Source organism: Uloborus diversus, chromosome 1 (assembly GCF_026930045.1).
Source record: "Uloborus diversus isolate 005 chromosome 1, Udiv.v.3.1, whole genome shotgun sequence".
NCBI lineage: Eukaryota > Metazoa > Arthropoda > Arachnida > Araneae > Uloboridae > Uloborus > Uloborus diversus.
Genome location: NC_072731.1, coordinates 172,156,768 through 172,180,336, shown reverse-complemented (window position 1 = coordinate 172,180,336; position 23,569 = coordinate 172,156,768). Strand labels below are relative to the sequence as shown.

The 23,569-nt window shown below is 34.5% G+C and overlaps 1 protein-coding gene across 1 annotated transcript in view; it reads right to left on the bottom strand.

Annotated features, from left to right (window-relative positions):
- LOC129217105 (mediator of RNA polymerase II transcription subunit 13-like) overlaps positions 1–23,569 on the bottom strand; it is a 132,638-nt gene that overhangs the window by 23,498 nt on the left and 85,571 nt on the right. The window contains exons 26-29 of the mRNA XM_054851358.1: positions 22,335–22,553; positions 19,456–19,470; positions 13,710–13,868; positions 5,462–5,574 (exon numbers count right to left, since the gene is read on the bottom strand). Of these exons, the coding sequence (XP_054707333.1) occupies positions 5,462–5,574; positions 13,710–13,868; positions 19,456–19,470; positions 22,335–22,553 (506 nt within the window). The remainder of the gene's footprint in view (positions 1–5,461; positions 5,575–13,709; positions 13,869–19,455; positions 19,471–22,334; positions 22,554–23,569) is intronic.

Here is a 23,569-nt window from a genome sequence, read left to right as displayed (position 1 = left end):
TTGATGAAATAATATATATGAAGCAACCCCCAGGTTTTATTGAGAAGGGAAAAGAAAATTATGTGTGCAAATTGAATAAAGCTATATACGGCCTGCACCAAAGCGGTCGTCTGTGGTTTTATGAAATTGAAAATATATTGCTTAAAATTGGTTTTCATAAATTTTTATCATGTAATTGTGTTTATTATACTGATAATGTGATTTTACTCTTATATGTGGATGATATTGTGTTATTCAGCAAGAACGACAGGGATATTAGAGATGCTTTGAATTTACTTCAAAAACATGTTGAAATTAAAATTTTAGGTAAAACTAAAAAGCTACTAGGTGTAGAATTTGAAAATGAAGGAAATGGCTTGAATTTACATCAAACTGAATACATTCGTGTAGTTTATGAAAGATTTAGTAAATTTAAAATTCCTATTTCTTCTTTACCTATTAGTAAAGGATGTGTTTATTCAAAGTTAAATTGTCCTACTACTCCAGCTGAGATTGACGAAATGTCAAAATATCCATACAAGAGTTTATTAGGGTGTTTATCATTTATTTCTAGTAGAACACGTCCTGATATATCATATGCTGTTAACATTTTCAGCCAATTTCAAAGCAACCCAGGAATGGTACACTGGGATGGATTGTTGAAATTACTAGGATATGTTTTCCATACTAAAGATTTAAAATTAAACTTAAAATGTGAAAATGTTCAACTTATAACTTTTTCTGATGCTGATTTCGCCACAAATAAAGATGATAGAACCTCATTAGGCGGTCAACTTGTTTTACTTGATAAAGCTCCAATTGAATGGCGCACGTTCAAAGAACGAAGCGTTAGCCTTTCAACGTTGGAAGCTGAATTTATTGCCATGACCGAATGTGCAAAAGAGCTCATGTGGTTTGATCGTATAATTGACGAATGCATCAAAATAAAAATTGTTAAAAGTTGTAAAATTAAATCTATTTTGTATGTGGATAATCAGGCTACGGTAGATTTTGTTAAATCGCCTATCGAAAATCATCGTCACACATCGATATCAAATTGTTTTTCATTCGGGACTTAGTTCATAAAAATATTTTTAACGTGAGATATGTCAAAAGCAAAGATAATATGTCGGACATATTCACGAAACCTCTCACCCGATTAGAAATTCAAAGATTTATTGAAAAATTTTTTTGTACAAATATAATATAATTTAGAAACATTTTTTAGAAATTTTTGAAAATTGTTTAATGTACTTTAAATTTTTCTTCTTTGCATCATGTTTTGTGAAATGTTTTTGCAAGTTCTAACAATTTAATTGTCCACCTGAATGTTTCGGTGGCTTTTTCTTCCTATCAACCGGGTTGCGAACAGCTTTTTGTTACGTCTCGTTAAAAGTGAAAATGTAATTGTCAGAGTCATCCCGGGAGTTAGGATAGAGAGAGTTTATTGTTGCATGAAGGTCTATCGCGGGTGTATTTGTTTTTCATTTTGTGAGACCCTATTTTTGAATATTGGAAACACCACTAGTTCCCGTTAGAATTTGTAATTTTCCTTCATTGAATATATTATGGTGCAAAAATGTTATTAAAAAATAAAAAAAAAAAAATTTGAATTGGTTAAAATGAAATTTTAATCAGTTAAAATTATCAGACAGTCTTTAAGTATAGAAGGGGGCATTTTTTTTTTTGAAGATTTTTAGTGATCTTTTTGTAAATGAAATGATTTAGTGAGAAATGGATAGTTAGTAAAAGAGCTTATTTACATTTCGTTATAAACATTTCTCAATATATGCTTATACTATACTATTTTCAAGACTGTGATATTTTATATGCTGATTCGAACAGTTACGGTGGGTTTTTATTTTATATTTCAGATTAACCTACTGTCATTGTTATAAATAAAATCGGAAAAATGATTGAAAAAATTATAATGGACTTTGATCAAAAATTTGTTTTCGAACTTTTGGTGAAAATTCGTGGAAAACGTACTATGAGTTACGACGTACGAGAGAGTATGAAAGAAAAAAAAGGGACATTTCAAGATGATTGTTCTTTGAACTTTTGAATTTTTTTCAGCAAAGTGTGTTGCATGTTGTGTTTTTCTCAATTTTTCAGATCTAGATCTATATTGGAAGTTCGTAATATAGAGTCAAGTTTATATTTTAAAAATTGTTTATTGTTTTTCTCATATAATTCTTAATATGTGGAAATTGTGTTAATGTCTAAATGAAAGTTAAAATTTTTTTGAATGTTTTCATTGTGAGATGATGAGAGGGGGGGCCTTGTTAGGCATAAATGCCTGTTAATAACAACAGTAAATAATCCTATCTCATCACCTCACAACACCAATAGTAAAAGAATGTTTTTCCTTACTTATAATGTATTACCAATCATTCTGCATGACTGGGGTAAAAGATTCTTATCAGCACTCATTCACATTGGTCGAATCGACCGAATGTTTGTTTCACTTTCGTTCACCCTTGGCGGGAACTCCGTTGTGGATGACGTCATAGAAAGCTTCTAGAAGAAATCTGATGGCACGTGTGCTCAACGATAGCAGTGATGTGTCCGTTCACGTGACTCGGATATGCTAATGACCCGGGGGGATATTTAAACTGCTTGCGGCTTTAGTTCTCTCTCTTTGATCATCTCTTGTCGTGGTAGGCGGTCGCTCGTTCGGCATTCGAACTTGCTTGTTCGTGCCGTTTGCACTTTATTAGAAATGATTAGCTGGACTTAGCTTATTTTCCAATGGGTCTACTTCATCAAAGTTTTTAGTCAATAGTCATGCAGTTTGCGTTGCACTGTTAGTTATCTCATGCAGAAGTAGCATGTAAAGAGATTATGTTGTTAGTATTTATTTTTATCATTTACAGCGTGTTTTTATCTATTTACATTATCGTTTAAATAAACTTCATGAAAGTTAGAAATAGTTTGTCAAGTTCTTATTTCCGAACTCACTCTGCTAATATCAAAGAAACATTGGGGAGATATTATTAGATTAGAAATTCTCCCCAACAGAAGGTCTTAGCTCGCGAGATGAACATCGAAAATTTTGTTGGCGGACCTTGCTGGTGTTATCGATTTATGAAACGAAAAAAAATTTCAGTTCGTGCTAAAACTACTGTGGGACAAAAGCTGCCAAGCAATTGGGAAGTGAAGAAAGAAACTTTCTTGAGGTACGTGCGGGAAAAAATTGAGGGAAATCAACTTCTTCCCTCACAAGTGTTTAATATGGACGAAGTACCCCTTAGCTTCGACTGTCCACCCAATAAGACTGTGGATCGAACAGGGGTTCAAACCGTGTCCATCACGACTACAGGCCACGAGAAAACCGCCTTCACGTGCGTCTTGGCTTGTGCGGCTAACGGCGATAAGTTAAAGCCGCTCCTTATCTTCAAGCGGAAAACTCTTCCAAAAGGGAATTTCCCTTCCGGCGTAGAGATCTGCGCAAATGAGAAAGGGTGGATGTGCGAAGACGTCATGCATCGGTGGCTTGAAAGAGTGTATCAGCGCCGAAAAGGTTCCTTTTTTCAACCCAAGGGGTTGCTAATAATGGACTCGATGCGCTCCCACGTAATGGACTCTGTTAAAACCCATTGCAAGAAACTTTCAACAAGTTTAGGCATAATCCCTGGCGGGTTGACAAAAATTCTGCAACCTCTAGACATTTCAGTGAATAAAGCTTTTAAGGGTGAAATTCGAAAGCAGTGGGAAAAATGGATGAGCGATGGCCTCCATACTTTCACAAAAAGCGGGAAGATGCGTTCCGCAACATATGAGGAAGTTGCCCAATGGGTAAACAATGCCTGGAATGCTGTTAAAGTATCGGCGATCCTGTCGGGGTTTACCGCGGCAGGAATTTATGAGAAAAGCTCGTCCTCATCAAGTGTTCAAAACGATGGTGATGAAAGTGATGAGGATTTAGATGATTGTGACATTGATGATGAACTGTTTTGTAATTATCTTTTTGTGACTGACAGTGAAGAGTCAGACTTTGAAGGATTTTGACGATTATGATTAATATTTATGTATAGTTTTGTATTTATTTTATGATTTATTGATTGCTTTATATGTAATAAATGTTCTCTTTCGATATTTCACTGTTTCATGCAGTTTTTGCTTAGTTGTGATCAACTTATATGGATATAAAGGTAGGTTGTCGATTTTTTTTTGTTTAATATGTATACGTTCTTATCATCCAAAACTTATTTATTATCTACTTTTTGTATCATTTTGTTGCAAAAGCGTGCTTTTTCTAGTTTTTTATATTGTCTAAAGTGTCTTAATAATAACATAATCACATGGTTCACGGCAATTTTAGCCGCGGCGATTACGGTGATGCGGCGATTCTGAGCATTTTTCTTCCCCCCGATAGACTTTTTGGGGGGTGCGGCGATTACGCCGATGCGGCGTTTCTTCCGGAAATTACGGTATATTTCTATACCTCTATCTCTCTATCTACCTGTCTATCTATCAAGAGAGAGAGATAAAGATATAGAAAGATAGATGTAGGTGGGTAGGTTGATATACAGGTAGAGATATAGATAGATAAAAGATAAAACTCAGTAAAAAGGGCATTGTTTGCAAAAACAAAAAAAATTAAAATATATAATGAAATACATAAATAAATAAGCATATAAAACTATCTGCATTACAAAAAAGTACAAAAATGAAAATATCTCAAAGAAACTTCAAATTTCTTTTTAAATCAAAAGAAATTTTGCCACTGTTCATTCACTGGGTTTTCGCAATTTTTCGCACCCAGTGATGAACACCCCTCTACCTGAAAATCTACGCATTCTGCATTGACTGAAACAATTTAAATCCATAGCCTAAATATGTATACTTAATTTTTCTTTCGTAGAGTTAAAAAATAAAATTTATCGATAAAAATAATATGTATCAAAATAACTGCTAGCACGAAACCAGCCTTATTATTTTGAAAGAGAGAAAGAACGATTCACGGCAGTAAAAATTTCAAATTTTTTCCAGGAAAAAAATACGTATCCAAAGTAACCAATCAGGTGTCAGATAGCTTAGAATATCAATAAAGAACACTTTTGTAGTGAATTTAGTCAGAAAAAAAATTTTGGTAGCTTATTTTTTTTTTAACCCTTCAAGCGGCCGTGACGTAAAATTCCTTCACCCAGTGATGTATTGAAGAGCGGCCGTGTCGAAAAATTTGGCCTTGAATATTCTGCTTCAAGAACAGCTGCGGCGTAAAATTCTATGGAAGAATATTCATGGCGAAATTTTTCGACACGGCCACTCTTTGATACATCGCTGGGTGAAGGAATTTTACGTCACGGCCGCTTGAAGGGTTAAAAAAATGACGCGCTGTTCATTCACTGGGTGGTGTTCACTCACTGGTCGGTCTACCCTATAAGACAAAACATATACTCTTCTAGTACACAAGAAAAAATATCCATTTTGTATTTGTTTAACTTCTCCCTTTTTAAAATAAATATTGTACACTTACCTCAAAATATCAGTGGTAAAATTTGAATCCAATGGATGTAATTGTTGTGGTGGACTATTGTGTAATACATCCTCAGAATACTGGGCAAAAGGTATATGAATCAGTAGGGATGACTGCAAGAAAACAAAGCTTATGCTATAGAATTTTCCACTAAAATTATAGATATTTAAGCACAAATGCATCAAAGTATGATCCAATGAGTAATACAAAAGACAAAAAATTGATCTGATGCACTTATACTATAAGTACAAACAGAAAAACATTTATATTAATAAAATGTAGACTGAGGCAAAGAGCAGAGACAAAGAGATGCAAGAAACGTTTTACATATTTTTATATGGAAGGCACTTCTTTCTGCCAGGAGGGATAGCAGACAGGTCCCACCCCCCTTTAAAACTGTTAACGTAGCCAAGAATAATTAATATTCAACATAAAATGTACATTGCACTAAAAAGCAGCTACTTCAAAAAATAATGGAAAAATTATTGCTATTATTATGAAAAGAGAGACTTGAATCACATTAAATTTTATTAGAACTCAACACATGTTAAAATAAAAGCATGTTTACGCATCTTCAACAGTTTACTAGGCAATACAATAACACTTTAGTACTCATGGGAGGTTTAGTAATAATAGTGATCAATTTACAGTTGATTTGTAAATTTTTTCATTGTTAAATAAAAAACAAAAAAAAAATAATAAATAAATAAAACATTAAAAGCAAAACTACAATACAAAATTGAAAACACGTTTTTTTTTTTTTTTTTTTAGTTACAGGGAATCCCTATTTCAATGCGAAAAAAATAATATATATAAGTTTATAGATCAAAGGCACTTGACAAAATATTTGGAGGAAATTTCAGAATTCATTTAAAAATTTTGCTGTGACTGCGCTGGCAGGAAACATATGAGGTATTTTCCCAATGCATGCTCGGTTAATACGAGCTATGATTTTTGAATCTTTAATCAATACACAAACTTGGCATCTACTAAAATCTAGTCTCATGTGATTAAGAGTGTCAATATTTGAAGCTGTAGATTCGGTAAAAAACGGCACTGGTTGCTATGGTCAATCATTTACTAACTTAAATAAAATTTTTAAGAAATACATAAACTGTTACAATAAGAAATTTAATAAGAAGGTCCAAAGTAACATATGTACGTTAAAATAGCGCCCAACTCTTGAAATAATTAAAAAATTTACAAAATGCAAAAGCATTGAAAGCTAAAAAACAACAAGCAATTTTCAGGGAAGCTCATTTAATGTTGGCATACTTCCAAAAATAAGATTTTCATTAAGTTAATCATAATTGAGGCACTGACATTAAAAAGGGTGTGAGCCCAAAAAATGTCTTTTTTTTTTTTTTTGCTAATAAAAATTAACATGATAATCTTACTATTAACTTAATAATAATTATGTGTTTTCAATTTTTGATTACTTAACATGAAAATTACACACCTCCAAAACTTTTTTCTTTCAGTCTCCTATAAAATTTGAATTTTTGGATATTCATTTGGAAAATTGATTTTTTTTTTTTTTTTTTTTAAAGCCTTGAAGGTTCTTAAGTATCTTTAATTTTTTCAAAGCCAATAAGATCTTTTTATGAAGAGTGGGAAATCTACAACACAATAAATAAAAAATTTACGAAAAACAATGCAGACAGCAAATGAAAAGATTTAGCATTTTCGCTCTGAAACAATAATTTAAGTACTCTATAGGTGCAAATACTATGCTATTATATGAACTATTAAAAAGGATAAAAACATAAGGAAAGCAACGTTTCTTCATGAATTAGGAATTTTTAGCATTCAAATTTGTTTTCATTTAATATTTTGTTTTAACTAATATTTCATATTCTGGACTCATGCAATACCACTGATAATGATAGCAGTTCATTGAAAACCATACAATATTCTAAAATGTTTTAAAAGTTTTCATACATGCATTCAAGAAATTGACTAAACCTTTTAAAGATATTTTACAGACTGCTTAAATACATACAACAATGAACCAAACAAGAAAGAAAACCATACTATTGTTAGGGCAAACCTAATCGGGCAGCATCGTAATGATTAGGATGTGCGTAGGCTTCACAATGCTGCCCTGTTAGGTTTGCTCCAACTATAAGGAACACATGAATAGGGAAATAATGAAAAAAGTTGAAATAGGTAGCAATCGAAAGAGCAAGATGTTTTTTTGATACAAAAAGTATTTGCTCTCATGCGCTAATTATCGAGGTATGAAGTCTTAAAAGTCTGTAGAAATTTTAAGAAAAGCACCAAATTGAAGATACTGATTTTTCGTAGACGATTATACCATCTACATGTTGTAGACATCCATCTGCAAAGCGTGTGAAAGATGTCTCCCATTACTCAACAAAACTTGCTAAAATTGGTGAATTTCTTAAAATTTTGGCAGCCTTTAAGACCTCATATTTTGATAACTGGAACACGAGCGCAAATAATTTATGCATTAAAAAAAAGATGTTTTACTATGCTCTTTCAAATTCTACTACAGTGCAGAACCTTTTATCCGGGAACCAAAAAACCGGGGGAAACCAGAAAACCGGCACCTTTTTGCCGATTTTCCCATCATATTTAAAAAAATAAGTATATTTGGCAATTTTTGAAACACTAATCATTTTTTTAAATACCTAAAAGAATATGAACGGTTTCTTAATAAATATTATATTACTCGCAAATAACTAGGGAAAATGTTTACGAAAACGAGCTTCAAAGGGTTATGCTTTACGCGGGGCAAAATTTCCGAAATATTTTCTTAAATTAAAAAGTACACTCGTAAGTCTGAAATTTTCGTGTTTTATCCCAACTGAAAACTAAAGAAATGATATTGTCGCATTCTAAGCAATATTTAATTGAATGGCCTTTCATTAAAGCCGTTTAGAACGTAAGTGACGCCGCAAAAGTGCGAGAAGCGCCGAAAACCAGATTCGCGAATTTTCCGGATAGTCGATCGTGGGATCTAGAAATCAATTAACGAAAGACTAATAACTCTGCAAGAACTCAAGAATAAAATTTCTATTGATATCAATTTATTGCAAAAGCAATAGATATCAATAACAACCGTAATCGCAAACACCAAAACTTTACAAAAAATTAAAAAGAAAAAAAAACGCGTTCATAAATACAAATTTTTTTATACACTGTAGTAGAAACATCGCACATTTACGTTCAAAAACTTGTCTCTTGCCATTTCCTTCATTTTCTTTCGTTTTAAAACATGTTTAAATTTCTCTCTCACAAGTAGTTTTTAATATTTCAAAATTTATAAGCATTTCTGAACTGTTTTCTTATTATTTTAATATATATTACTATTTATTATAATCATTTGAGTTTTATAAGCAATCGGCCAATAGAGCTTTTTAGCTCTCCAGAAAACCGGGAAATTCAGATATCCGGGAGAGCGATGGTCCCGAACTTCCCGGATAATTGGTTCTCTACTGTAATTTAAAAAAGTTACAATATATGTACTAGTGATGGGCATAATCAAGATCTTTTGAAAGCGAGAACTCGAGCGATTGATAATCAAGATCTTTTGAAATCGAGTTCTCGAGCGATTGACTTTGAGATCTTTGGAATCGAGTTCTCGAGATCTTTTGAATGGAGTGCTCGAGTAATTGACTTCTCGGGATCTTTTGAATCGAGATCTTGAGATATTTGAAAGTGAGAACTTGAGTGATTGATAATCGAGATCTTTCGAAATCAAGTTCTCGAATGATTGACTTCTCGAGATCTTTGGAATCAAGTACTCGAGCGATTCACTTCTCAAGATCTTTTGAATTGAGTGCTCGAGTAATTGACTTCTCGAGAATTTTTGAATCAAGATCTTGAAATGTTTTAAATCGAGATCTCGAGATGTTTCAATTTGAGATCTTGAGACGTTTGAATCGAGTTCTCAACCAGTATCCAGACTTCCTTAGTTTTCTGGAATCAAGGTTCTATCCACCATGTGTTTTCATGGTATTTAATGCCGCAGGTTTGAGAGCTCGCTCTCTCTCCCTTATTTTTGTTGTGTGTGATGTCAGCATGTTCGTGTCGTCCAATCCAGTTCAAATGAGTGAATCGCCCAAATGATGTCACTACCGATTCAATGTTGTTTACTTCGGAGCAATTTGTCCAAACACGATATGCATGGGGCAAAAACGTATTTTAGAAGAAATAACAGTGTTTTTTTTATTTTATTTTATTTATCTAAAAGAAAATTTGACTAAAATACTAACAACTTTACAAGGGTGCCCGCTAAGGGTGTCGATGGCGCCAAATATGTTAATAAAATTTTAATTGGCGAGTGGGGTGAGAGCGTCTTTTAAATCTCATTGGGGGAGGGGGAAGCTCTTGTCATAGGAGTTGCTCCGTAATATTTAAGAAGTTTGCCATCGCTCTTGAGGGGTCGGGGGAGTGGGCAACTTTGACTTCTACAGTTGATTTTTCGAATTGTTTCTGTAGGGTTGCGCACATGGGGAAGCTCGTAACTTAGGGGGTCAGGAAGGGGTAATAATCCCACCCCTGGTTTCCAAATGATTGTACTGACAAAAATGTGGACGTAAGTTTTATTATTACTTTGTATAATATGCACTGAGTACACAAAATTTTGATGCTTGTCATGTGGAATTAATTCTAGCTAATATTCTGTGGCCCAATTTTTTAATTAAAATTACATTATATGCAGATTATTATTGTTAATTTTTCCCCCATACGTATGATATTTGTAACTATTCTTGTTTGCGTATCATTTATTTTTGCGTGCGCATATTCTAATAATGTTATATTCATTACATTTATAAATGTTGATTAGGAGTACATTATTTCTCAACTTAAAAATTTGGAGTCATTCTATTGAAAAGCTTATTTTATGATTTTTTAAAAACTGCTGAAACTGCTTAGGCTAATAACAGTCCATTTCGAAACTTTGGGTCCATGGCTACGCTTTAATTTTCCTTGCGTTGGTCCTCAAAAGGGGTTAACTGATTACCAAGTTTCTCTAAAAAGCAGATTATTCTATTTTCAAATCATTTGAAAGCCTCGCACGATAACGAACATTCAACAACAAGCGATACATTATACAGGGGTACCCACGAGAGGGTACGGGGCGGTCCATGATGCAAGCCGCGCCAAAATGAAGTTTCAATGGGGGGGGGGGGGGTAACTTGAGAAGGCATTTGGTCTTACTTTAGAAGGCTCTTGTTCTGAGGGTTCTCCGTCGCATTTGAGGAGTGGCTTTCCTTGCCCTTAGGAAGATAGGCACTTCTGTATTATATACACGCATCATTTAAACATTTCATACACGTTTTAACATGGTTGTCATAGCGTAACAACCGTTAACCCCATTCGAAAAAAGCACCCGAGAAGCACTTATTCGATGCTAAATTCATATAGGATGACAGGGATGTCCGTTCTTTCTTGTGAGAAATGGGACCCCGCTTGTGACAATCACCTTCTCCCTCCAAGTACAATAGTCCTCAAAAGAGCAAAGACCCTTCAAAAATTGCAATTATCCGATTTGGGCCATAACGTCTCCCTCCTTGTGAGCACCTCTGCAAATGAATCACTCAAAAAGTTAACCACTCTAGAGGTTAGTTCAATTTCTCAGGGTCACATTCAAGGGGAGGAAACTCAAGAGGAAGGTGTCCCTTCTGATTTTTAGCTAACGTGTTCCCACGTTTTAGTTTAAATATATTTTTTAATTGAACAACTCTCAAGTTCAAACTTGTTTGTGTTCCCCAAACACATGTTCATATTATCATCATCCCCCACTTTTTATTATTTTTTATTTATTTATTTATTTATTATTTTTTTTCTTTATTTTATTTTTTTACTTTATTTTTTGAGCAATCACGATTGCTTATTGTTCTCACTTGACAGTCCTTGATGTTCCGATTCCTTTTTCAGCTTGGACCAGGCCTGCAGCACCACCGTCCACCGGCGGCGGCGCGGCTGATCCTGAGCACTGTCCCCCGGAATTCACTTTTGCTGGGCGGTGGCGTCCATGTCCTACTCACGCATGCTCATACACAGTCACCTACGCGCGCGCCTTTACACACATACACACGCCTACGTGCACACACGTAAGCCTACACGCACACAACTATATACACGTAAGCACCCAGGAGGAGGGACATGCTTGGGCGGGGGAGCCATTTCTAGAAACAATAACTCTAACCAGTAGAGTCTTGTCGCAACTCGTGATTGCGAAAAACATAATTTGAATTCAAAGTTTCGGAATTCAAATTAGTTTTTTTTTTTTTTTTTTGGATCCAAATAATTGTCAAGTGCAAAACAATATGGAAAGCATTTCTCTACCTGTTATTTCAAGATTTCATCAACGAAACACACAACTCATGCCCCCATTAACACACACACATGATAATTCTTTAATAATTTTCGTTTGAAAATATATCGTTTGATTATAAAGAGATCTCTCGATAATCGAAAATTTGACACCAAACATTCAATTACAACCCCATCAGAATCAAGCCCACGAGAAGCAATCATTCGATTTTAAAACCATTCCAAATCCATTAATTCCAAGAGCGATGACGCACCACATATGCAAGGGAGCGCACAGAAATTTCATGGCTCGTCACAAATGACTTTGACAGGACCCCTCCATATTGTTTACCCCTATGTCCCTAATATATTACACCTCTTATTTTAAGAAGCTTGGACCTGGGTCAACAGGTGTCCCTTCTCTCCCCCTCACCCTATGCACGCCCCTGCACATATGGAGTTCTCTCCCAAGAGCGCTACCCCGAAAAAAGAGACAAAATCTCCTAAAAATTACAATTCCGCAGTTTGCGTCTTAAGTCCCACTCCTTGTATCTAATTCCTGCGAATGAATTACATGAGAGCTAGATCACTTGCTTCATTAAGAAATAAATAAATACCTTTGTGCCAAGAAGTAACAAGAAATAACCAACTTTTGTAGCACAAATATACAGATTACTGCAGACACGTGGCTCGGGATTCATTATCCAATGGTGTAGTAGAAGGTGGACGTAAGGGAGAAGAGGTCCCCTCAGGTTTTAACTAAAGTATTTCTCCTTTTTACATGAAATATAATTTTAGTTTTAATGCTCCTCAATTTAGAACCTTATTAGCTTATCCCAACCTTTGCTTCCACCACCAGGACACACAACAAATGTCACCAATAGACCCGTTCATGTGTTCATCCGCTAACACCTTCCTCTCAAAAACATATCATTGGGCTAACAAATCATCCCAAAGAATCATTTGATTATCAAGCATTCGGCAGCATACATGCAATTAATTACAACAGTATTCCAATGCAAGGACAACACGCTTTCAACAACAAATATTCGAGAGGCAAATCTTCGATTATAAAATAATTTAGAACACAGGAATATCCATTCCTCAAGTGTGCTGGCTCACTTAATTAAAACGAATCCCTCCCCCTTCTTAAGAGTGCCATGACCCCCTTTCCCTGTGCAAATTTTTTTTCAGAAAACAACAAAAAACATTTATATGTTAAAACATTAATTTTTCAAAGCCAACCCTATGAAAGGGATGCCCATCCCCCTAAGAGCAAGGGCGCACCCCCTCCTAAATTTCGCAAAGATCCCTCTTCCTTGCCAAAAAACAAGAGCTCCCCCAAAAAAGTAAGAAATACTCCTCAAAACAACCCCTCTGAATTTTCAATGCTGCAGAGTGTGCCAGGACCCTCCCCCCCCCCCCAGGTGGGCACCCCTGCCTCTGACCCACTAAATGACAGATCTGCCCCGGTAACTGAATTCCTTCAGAAGTCAATTATTGAGAGGTTTATTCAATTATCAAATCGATCGAGAACTGCTCGAATGATTGACGTCTCGAGTACTCGAGAAATCAACATCTCAAGAAGTTCACAAAGCGAGACCTCGAACAGTCCATTGCTCGAGAGCTCGGAAAGTGATAATCGAGCAGTCCATCGCTTGAGAACTCGGAAAGTGATAATCGAGCACTCATCGTTTAAGTACTCGGAAAATGATAATCGAGAACTCCAGCTCATCCCTCGAGAACTCGGAAAGGGATGTCGAGAACTCGAGATGGGATAATCAAGAACTCGAGATATGTTAATCGAGAACTCAAGTTGTAATAATAGAGTCGATAATCAAGTTCGAGTGATTTTTGATAATCGAGTGATTCGATTATGAGAACTCGATTATGCCCATCACTACCATGTACATTTTGTATGGTTTCCTGTCTAGAATAAATTTTTAAAAATTTTACTTACTTTTAAAAACACTGGTAACTTATTTTCCATTTGAGGACAAGAAGACCAAAACCATTTGGGTAAGGTTCCGGTTTCGGCAGTTGACACATAATAGCCTAGTGCTAAAGGCTGTTGTAATAACTGCTGAGATTCATCTAATGTATCTGCAACATTTTCACCCTAAATAGAAAATTACTTCCATCACATATTGATGCTTAAAATATACACACACACACTTTTATGGTCACTTAATCCCACACACACAAAAAAACTTTTTCATACGCATCTTCAAATTAGTATATATCGTAACCTTTTTTTAGAAGAAAATTTTTTTAATATAATAAATGATATAATATGTGTGTGTGTATATATATATATATATACAGAGCCGATTCTAGGGTGTCGGCCGCCCGTGTGCAAGACCTAATGTGCCGCCCCTCAAGAGTAATTTGCATATTTTGACTAATCTTTAACGTCTATATAAATCTTTCTTTAAATTTCTATGCCAAGTTTGAATTTAAAAAAAGGAGGGGGGGGGGACAGAAGAATGATCTTATAAAAAGGAAGAAATTTTTTATAGTAAGAAACTCCTTCGGTACAATTTATATCTTTGAAGAAAGTAATAGATGCCAAAATTTTCTAGTCGTAAAAACGCATTTTATAGTCTTTCTTCGGTGACATCAGAGAAGGGATGGAGGAAGGGGAAGCATGGTGGGAAGTGTCAGGGGTTCAGGGGAGGACGAGTGCTCCAAGATAATTATCGAAATTGGCGTATGAAAAATATTTTTAGTAAATCATTAGTTGTGTTTGGTTGCAAGGACAAAAGAGTCAAGTATATTCAAGGTGCATGAAGAAATTTTCGAAATTGACGTCAAATATTGCAATTTTAGGAGCTTTTTTGAGACTTAAGGTGAAAGTAATGTTGCCGTTCTTTCCTAAAATTCTTTCAAAATTGAAATCAATCTGAAGCTATTTTTTAAGACCGTAGCTTAGGAAGGATCGGCATTCTTCCCGAAAAATCTCCGAAACTGAAATTTTAAACCTGCAATTTTGGGTTACTTTTGTTGACGTTGTAAGAGGGAGGGAGATTCAATCGTCTCCCATCGAAAGATTTCGAAATATAAGTTCAAACGCAAATTTGGGCCGTCTTTGCTGACGGTACACTGTTAAAAATTTTCCGGAAAATTTACAGTAATTGTTACTGGCATCCATGTTGCCAGTAACTATTACCGTAAAAATCAAATGTTACTGTAAAATTATGCGGTTTCCTCGGTAGGCCACAGCAAGCCATTGGAGGTGGGATCACTTATTTCTCCGGTATAAATTACCGTAAAAATCAGCGATGCTGTAAGTCTGCCATTTTACAGTAACTATTACCAGAAAATCTTCCTGAATTTTTAAGTGTAGAGGATCTGGCGGCTATCCTCCGATAATTTCTCGGCACTATTTCTTCAAAAACCTGTTTTTGGTTAATTTGAAAACAATAGGAGAAACGTGAAAATATTCCGAACCAAAATATTTTCCGGAACTGAAATCCATTACAGGCTATTTTTGGGAAGGAAGGATTTTGGGGCGCTTAAGTGGATATTTCTAAAATCGCAATTTTATATTATCTTTGGTGATGTTAACAAAACTGGGAAGCTTCTACGAATCTTTCGGATATTTTTCAACATTAATAGCTGAAAAATATAACTATAGACTTTTGTCCATCTCACCTCGACGATTGATGGATATGCCCTTGCACCGTAAAAAGTTACATAGGCCTGGCAGTTCTCCTCCTGAATTCTTTAGAAAAATAAGTCCCAAAATCGTATTTTAAGCATTGTTTGATAACGATGGGACTAAGAGCGAGCGGGGGTTCAGTGTGCCCGCACGAACTGTGTTTTTGAAACTGAAGTCAGTTTCAGGCTAGTTTTGGCAGGAAGCTGTGGCTCCACTTGAACCGTCTAAAAACGAAATTTTCAGGTATAGTGATTGCGTTGGAGAAAAGGGGGATCCGGGGTCTTTCCCCAAAAGTTCTTGAAACTGATGTTTGAAAAACGTAATTTTAGTTTGTTTTTCAATACGTTAAGTGAGAGGGGGTGCAATTAGGGGCTTCTCTAAAGACGCTAATTGAGACTGTCTTTGGTAGTAATGTTTGCGAATGGATTTCGGGGTCCTCCACTGCAAAAATTTTGAAAAATGCCGAAGCAATTTAATATGATGTTTGATGATAGGAAGGCCTGTCGTCTGAAAACACATTTTGGATTTTGGAGCTAACATTTTTAGACTATGTTTGATTAAGTTAAGGTGGAAGAGGTGAATCAGAAATCGGGGTCCTTAAGATCGGATGGTTCAACCAGCGAAATTTTCCGAAAGTGAAGTCCTAGAAATGCAATTTTAAGCCTTCTTTAGTTTCGTCAAGGAGGACATGGCATCCTTTTGGATCTTCGTTTTGGAGCTACATTTAAATTTGCTTCCCGGGGCAAGGGCCCTGTCCTCCTACCTGATCTGAGACTGGGCAGTTCATTCAAGATTTAAATCAGAAAAATTGTCGCAAAGTAGGAAAAGTACAACATTTTAGTTCCTCATTCATATATATTACTCTCAAGGGAGTCGCAATTTTCCACTTTTTCTCCACGCATCCACGATTGTTAAACACTGAGTTTGTTACATATAGTTTGTTGTTTAAAATGCTTGCGAGAGTATCTAATCAGTATAGCTTTTTTTTTCATAAATAAAATATGCCTTCATTGTTTAGGTCTATAAAAGCTTGCAGGTAAACATTAGTGGCCGCCCTCGGTGCTCCTTTTAGACGGCACCATTGCATGCTTCAGAAGGGGGCCTTTCCCCTCCCTGGTATCTATGCCTGATTACCGGTTCTGTCACAAACTTTGCAACCAAATGAAGCATGTGTGTTAAGAGTAGATATTAATGGACAATGAACCAACACAATGTTCCCTAACATTCTATTTTTCTTAAACTATGCTATGCTGTCGGGAAATCGACACATACTTTGACAATTGAACATTTAAAAATCAGCGCATTTATTTTACTTATTATAAGTTATCTTGTGAGAAATTCTTGAGGAATTTTACTTGATTATAAGAACTATATGATGCGGCCTGCAGCCGTCCCTTGCTTCAGCCGCCCTTGTGCGGCGCACACTCTGAACACCTGCTAGGATCGGCCCTGGATATATATATATATATATAACTTTTTTTTCTTATTTATAAATTATTTCTTATTTATGTCACGCAAGTTCACAATTTTTGCAACAAATCGTTTTTTTAACTAAAATATTTTCCACATAATTACTATTAATTTTACAATCTTTTAAAATATCATGAAATGACTGTAAGTAAAATGAAAACAACAAAACAGGCTCTCCACTTTCCAATTAGATGATCAAACTAGAAAACTTTTTAATTGGCAACGATCAATTTTTTACAGCAAGAACAAACTGCTACACAGAACTTAAAATTTGATGCATATGAATTTTTTCATTCGTGGAGTTAATTTTAATTGTTTTAGTCATATAGCAAAGTCTAGACAACTAGAAGTTTTTGCTCGTTCGTTCAAAAAATCCTCTTCTGTGGGGGTGGCATTTCTATGTATATTTAGAAGAGCAAGATTATTTAATCTCATACTGCCGGTAGAGTGCCGCAAGTAGTTCTTCAGACGACGGAGAGTTGAAAATGATCTTTCACTTGTGCATGTTGAAACTGGAAGGACAGCTAATATTTCCAAAAGTTTGTAGATATTTGAATGATATTTTTGTTGCATACAGCAAGAGCTTCAATTGCTGTTTTTTGGAGGCTAATACTTTTCTTGGATCATCCTTGCCAACCTTCCATCTATATCATCTTCATAAAACTTTGAAAGCTCTTCAAATTCCTCAAATTTCGGTGTTTCAGAAACTGCAGATACAGCGGGAATGATGCTTTGGAAACCTAGTAGAATTTTACGATGCATCAAGAAGCAAGAGTCTAACTGATTCAAGAACAAATCCAGAAATAGAATGAAAATTTTCACTCAAAAATATGCTTATGGAGTCGTCGATAAAACATCATCAGGATTAGTTTGCCTAGCAAAATGTCATGGAAGATTTACACAGGGCTGCCACAGAAGTTCAAGAATGAAATTCCCTGACAATTCCAGGTTTTCCAGTTGCTTTTAGGAAAGTTAAAGAATGTCGACTTGGGTTATTAAATACCAACACAACATTTTTTTATGTAAATAAACCTCCTTAATGAATCAAATGCTTTAAAAATTATCAATAATTGTAATCACTGCAATAAGTTAAGATAAACTAAACATTAAATTACATTAATTACAAATGCTTTGAAAGATCAGCAATTTCCAATTGGTACTTTTTTTCCTTTTTGAAAAAGGACTGAAATCTCAAACGCACTATGAAATTTTCGGCATATCCAATTTCAATGTTCGCATGTTTCCAAAAAAAGTTTTAATAAAAGCACTAATTTTGAGACTTTAAATTTTTATAACCATCATTCATTTCATGAAAAAGAACAAAAAATACAGAATGAAGACTGTTAAGATACTAAAAAAGACCACAGATGCATCACAGAAAATAATAGTTTCTAGCTAAACTTGGCTCGGATTTTTATTTTTTCAGAAGAGGCAAAATATAATCATATTAAATTAGATCTTTATGATTTTTGTATGGATATTTCTTTTCTTTTTTTATCTTTGTAGCCTTATCAGATTTAGTCAACAAAAATGAGCTTGAACTTTCTTTCTCTCAACTATCAGGAAAATTTGAGTATCCAGAATGCAACATTTACTATACTGCAGCATCTTTGCCCAAATGGAGTAGCAGTGTCACCCATCTGACGGAAAAAACTAGAAATAAATTCCCTGAGATTTCCAGAAATGTCAACAATTTGTGATATTCCCTGACATTTCCCTGATCATTTTAGGTGATTTTCATTTTCCCTGACAATTCTAGGTTTTCCAGATATGTGGCAACCCTGTTTACAGCTACTCCAAACTTTTGTAGTTCAGAAGCTGATGGAAATATTTTGCAAAAATCCACATTTGCGTTATTTCGCAAAGATTTTATTTCTGAGCTGATGTCTTCAGTAAGATTCACAGCTTCTACTAAATCAATAGTTGGGTTCTGCAGAACTTTGCATAAAGGCATCGATAAGGCGAACACTTTATATATGCAATACAGTGAAATAATGAAAGGACTGTTTAATATCATGCTTAAAAGAGAATTAGTGTTAATAGATGCATTTTTATCAGTCCACTCTGAAATACTTTGAAGGGTTTCGACAACAGGATCAAAGAGCTCGATTAGTGCAGCTACTGAGTCGTACCTCAGCAGCCAACATGTTGCAAAGAGCTTTTTTAATTTATCTCGTGGCGAGAGCACATTTCCATTTCATTAATGGCTGTAGTCAGTACATGATGCTTTTTTGGAGTATTTAAAAAATCGTATAATGACACTATAGTTCTCATGAAATTTCTTATTGCTATAGCATCACATGCCTTAGATACAGCTAGATTAAGGCTATGTGCTGAGCAGTGAACATAGAGAGCTGATGGAGCAATTTCTCTTACGTGAGCTTGCACGCCTTTTGACTTTCCCATTGCTCGGGCCCCATTGGGCCTTGACCTCTTATTTTTTTATGTCAATCTTTATCGTGTGTAGTTTATTTACAATAGCCGTAGCGATTCTTTTGACTGTGACATTATTGACTGGAATGAACTGCAAAAAGTTCTCCTTCAAAATACAGTTTTTTGGCTCGATATAGCGCACGCACATTGATAATTGCTCTATGCAGGCTATATCAGTCGCTTCATCGGCGAGAATTGAGAAACATGAAGAGTTATTAACTTTTTCTATCGATTTTGGCAGAGGAGGGGGTTAACCCCCCCCCTCCTTGTATACGTCACTGATTGCAAATAAGAAATACAGGGTACTAGTACATTTCGAGTTTTGAAATACATGACTTTCTTTGACTTCTACTCGTAACTTTCCATGACTCACGGAATGCAATTTTTCAAGAAAACACATTTTTCTACAAGAATATCTAAATTAGTCTTGTGTAAAAGTTAAATAAGCAATCATCTGATGTATGCTTTGAAATTGTTTCTAAAAACTCAAATGAAAGTTAAATGTAACTAGCTTGACCACTATTATAGCTAAAAAACAATTTGTGCAACAATAACTAGTGATACACATAAGATAATTACAGAGTTGTAACTTTATTATTTTGAAACCAAGGACATACATTTATAAATTTAAAATTTTTGAAAATATTTTTCGGATTTCAATAAATCATGCAAAATTGGTAAGAATTGGTAAACAAAATGATTCTTTTTTCTACGAAAAATCCGATATGATACTCTTTTTTTTCTTTTGAATTTTTTAAATAAATATTTTGTTTTCTAAACAAATAATGAATCTACTTTTTTACAGCTAGTAGTTTCCTAAAAAATCTGTTACTAGCAATAATTTAGTACTTACTAAAATTAAGTTTTCACTAAATAAAATAAATAAATAATCAGAAAAAAAATTAAAGTACTGAGTTGAAGTACTTAATAATTACCTTACCAGACAGTACCCGAATTTTATTGCTTAAGTTTTAGGATAGACTACGATTATTCAAGAATTTCTGGAATTTGTGATATTTGAACTATTTCAGACTTCTGAAAAAATTTCTGTATTTTATCCTGATTTCTGTATTTTATTGATGTTCTAAACGTCTTGAATTAATTATTTTGGCCAATTACAGTAGCCCCTCGTTATATCCCGCCTCCTTATATCGCTCATTCGGATATATCGCTCTCTTCTTCTGTCTCCCGAAATATTAAAGCCTAAAATAGGAAAAAAACTTTGCTTTAACTTTGAAACCATTTCTAAAAACATATGGTATTGCACAGAGAAGGTCTCTTTCTTCTCTATTTTGTCAATGAACAAAAGAAAGCAATTCTTCTGAATTCGCTGCAAAAGCAGCAGCAATTCCTGTCATCCAAATGTACATATCCGCACAGTATATTTCAGTTTAAGATGGTCTGTAAACTACTTGACATCTTCTTTTGTATTGATACATTGCCTTTACAAGGAGTGAGAGACATCAAGCGTCATAGTAGCCCATGTAGAAGAGAACATACGCCCTTCTTTTAGTACAGAAAAGATTTGTACTTGGTTGCACAAACCAGGATTTGCATCAAAGAAGGGAATAATGATCTGGACGGGCGAAATAGTTTCCTGGAAATAATCTGGTTTCTTTTACTTTTCACATCCTTTCTATAGCAAGTAAAACGGATTAGAAAACCTACTCGGAATAAGAGGGTATTGGAATGCTCATTCTTATCTCGCGGTAGCTCAGAAAGATCGTCTTCATTCGCCATTTGATGATTTTAACTTTCTGACGGTGAAAATTTACTTAAATTTCAATCTTGTTTAAATTTCAATAGGTGTGATAGTACCCACATCGAAACCATTAGAAACTAATGTCAAAAAGAACGAATGCCAATTTACTTGTGTATTAGACATAACTATTTTTAATGCCCTCCGTTATATCGCGCTTTCGGATACATCGCTCTTTTTCTTTGTCTCCCGAAAAGCGCGATATAACGAGGGGTTACTGTATTAAAATCTAAATTAACTTAAGACACCGCTGAAAATGAATGATTGATAATTTTTATGAATCTCATGGATCAACACAAATGCAAATGACTTAAAATTTTTAAGTCAAATGAGAGAGACAAAATTATAAGTCTCCAAGGCCAATATGGCACTTTAAACAAACCTAAGTAAAACTCGATTCGGGCAGAGCTTACTAAGTAACAAACTCCCTCCAGCCATCACGTCATTGTTTCAAAGTGAAAATGAACATTCTTAGCTTATTTCAAAATGTATACAGTTTCATTGAAATGAGTCACTAATACACATCCAATTTCATATGTTTTGATAAAATATCTCAATTTACTAATGAATATGTATGATCTTATAAACACATTTACGAGATTTACATGACACCTAACATGCATTTAGTAAATTAAGAAACATTTACATTAGCACTGTGCTCTTAATTTAGGAGCTGATTAACTTCAATTAAATTTTTATCGTAAAATATTTGCTAATTTATTAGTTGCATATATAATTTGAATGTAAATCCTGATATAAATTTCACACAAATGCAAAAACAGGAGGTAGTAAGAATTTCTCTTTAAACATAATTTCAAGTCTTTGTTTCAGAAAAGATATAGTCTCTCCTTTTCACTCATTTAAGACTTTTTCCTTCACTCTATTTTTTGAATAATCAATTGAATCCTAAGAGGGTGAAATTTCCCGACCAACTTTTTACCCCTAACAGAAACACAGCCAATTACACAAAAAATTGACATATTGTAAAGGCAAATTATGATTATAAATTTGAAAGAAAAAATATAGCTCTCATTTTAAACTTCCATGTTAATGTTTATTTTAACATGAAAATAATCCCTCTGCAAAATTTATAGAGTTAACATTTTATAGAGTACATTATTCCAGATCAATCAACACATATCATGAATTTCTAGTATAAGAAGCATTTAAAAAGGATGGAGTCATGGAGTGTTTTGTCTACCTCCCAGGATGAAACATCTTCAAGGTTACAACAAAAAATATAGATATATAAAAATATTTACTGTATGTGATTCGCCATGATGTGTAGAGGAAAACCGATATGATGAAGTTGGACTCGAAGGTTGAGAAAACCCGTCACGATGAGAATTTTCAGGACTTCCTGGACTTTCTGACCATTGCAAAATTTCATTGATGCCTGATATGTCATCATTTAACTCTTCAAAGAGATCTTCCCCTAAGCCAGGTAATGGATCCATTTGTTCTTTATGTGCTTGAGAAGGCTGGAGAAATGATAAGAACATTTTTTAAACACGATACAGTTGAAACCATAATTCTTCAAACACTTAAAATATTTTAAATGAGTAAACACATATCTTCTGGAAATAATCTATAATTGTTAACTAGTAAGGTTTTTGACATACTTGATATAGATTTCAGAAGTATTCCTTTACTCTTGTTTAAGTTCTTTAGTCCTAACAATTTTACTATACCATAGTTAATTTGTTCATGCAATTTTCAAACAGTTGAAAATTCAGACTGAAACCATAACTTTGTAACATGCAAAATGAACACAAGGGATGTGGGGCAGGGGATTAACCCACGGATGATCATGACCAGAGTTCATATCCATAAAACTGCTGAAGTAAAAGAACCTCATACATATATAACTCATTTCCTCTTTCATGCACCCCACCCCCTCTCTTTGCCTAGAGCAAGGGCGCCCATATGCAAAATTGCAAGGGGGGGGAGGGCTCAGATATTTTCCCCATGGATTAGGAGGGTATTTTCTCCATGGAAACAGATTTCAGGACAGATTAGAGTCATGAAAATATTTCATTTTTAATAACTTATTCATTAATGGCTGGAGAATAAATGCTTTTACATTTTTGCAAAGAAAAAAAGTACCAAAAGCAAGGAAGTTCTAATTTCAAAGGGCGGCTCAAGTCCCCCCTTGCCCCCCTATATGGGCGCCCTTGTCCTAGAGAACAAAAAATGAAATCCTTACTACTAGCTTATCTAAATTTCTCCTAAAAAACATTGAAAAAAAAATCAAGCAATTTTTCAAATTATTCTGATGATTTCTTACCATAGATTTGCAAGTATTTTTCTGGGTATTGATAAACTACAGACATTTCAACAGAATAACTCTTTAAAATATAAAAAGATAATCAATTTTTTAGAAAACTCAGTAAATTACGCTGCATTGGGTTTTTTAGAGTGGGTTCTGCACAAAAAAACAAGAGTGGATTATATAGGACAGACAGGTTTTTTACAACTGTGAATAAAATAGGAAAAA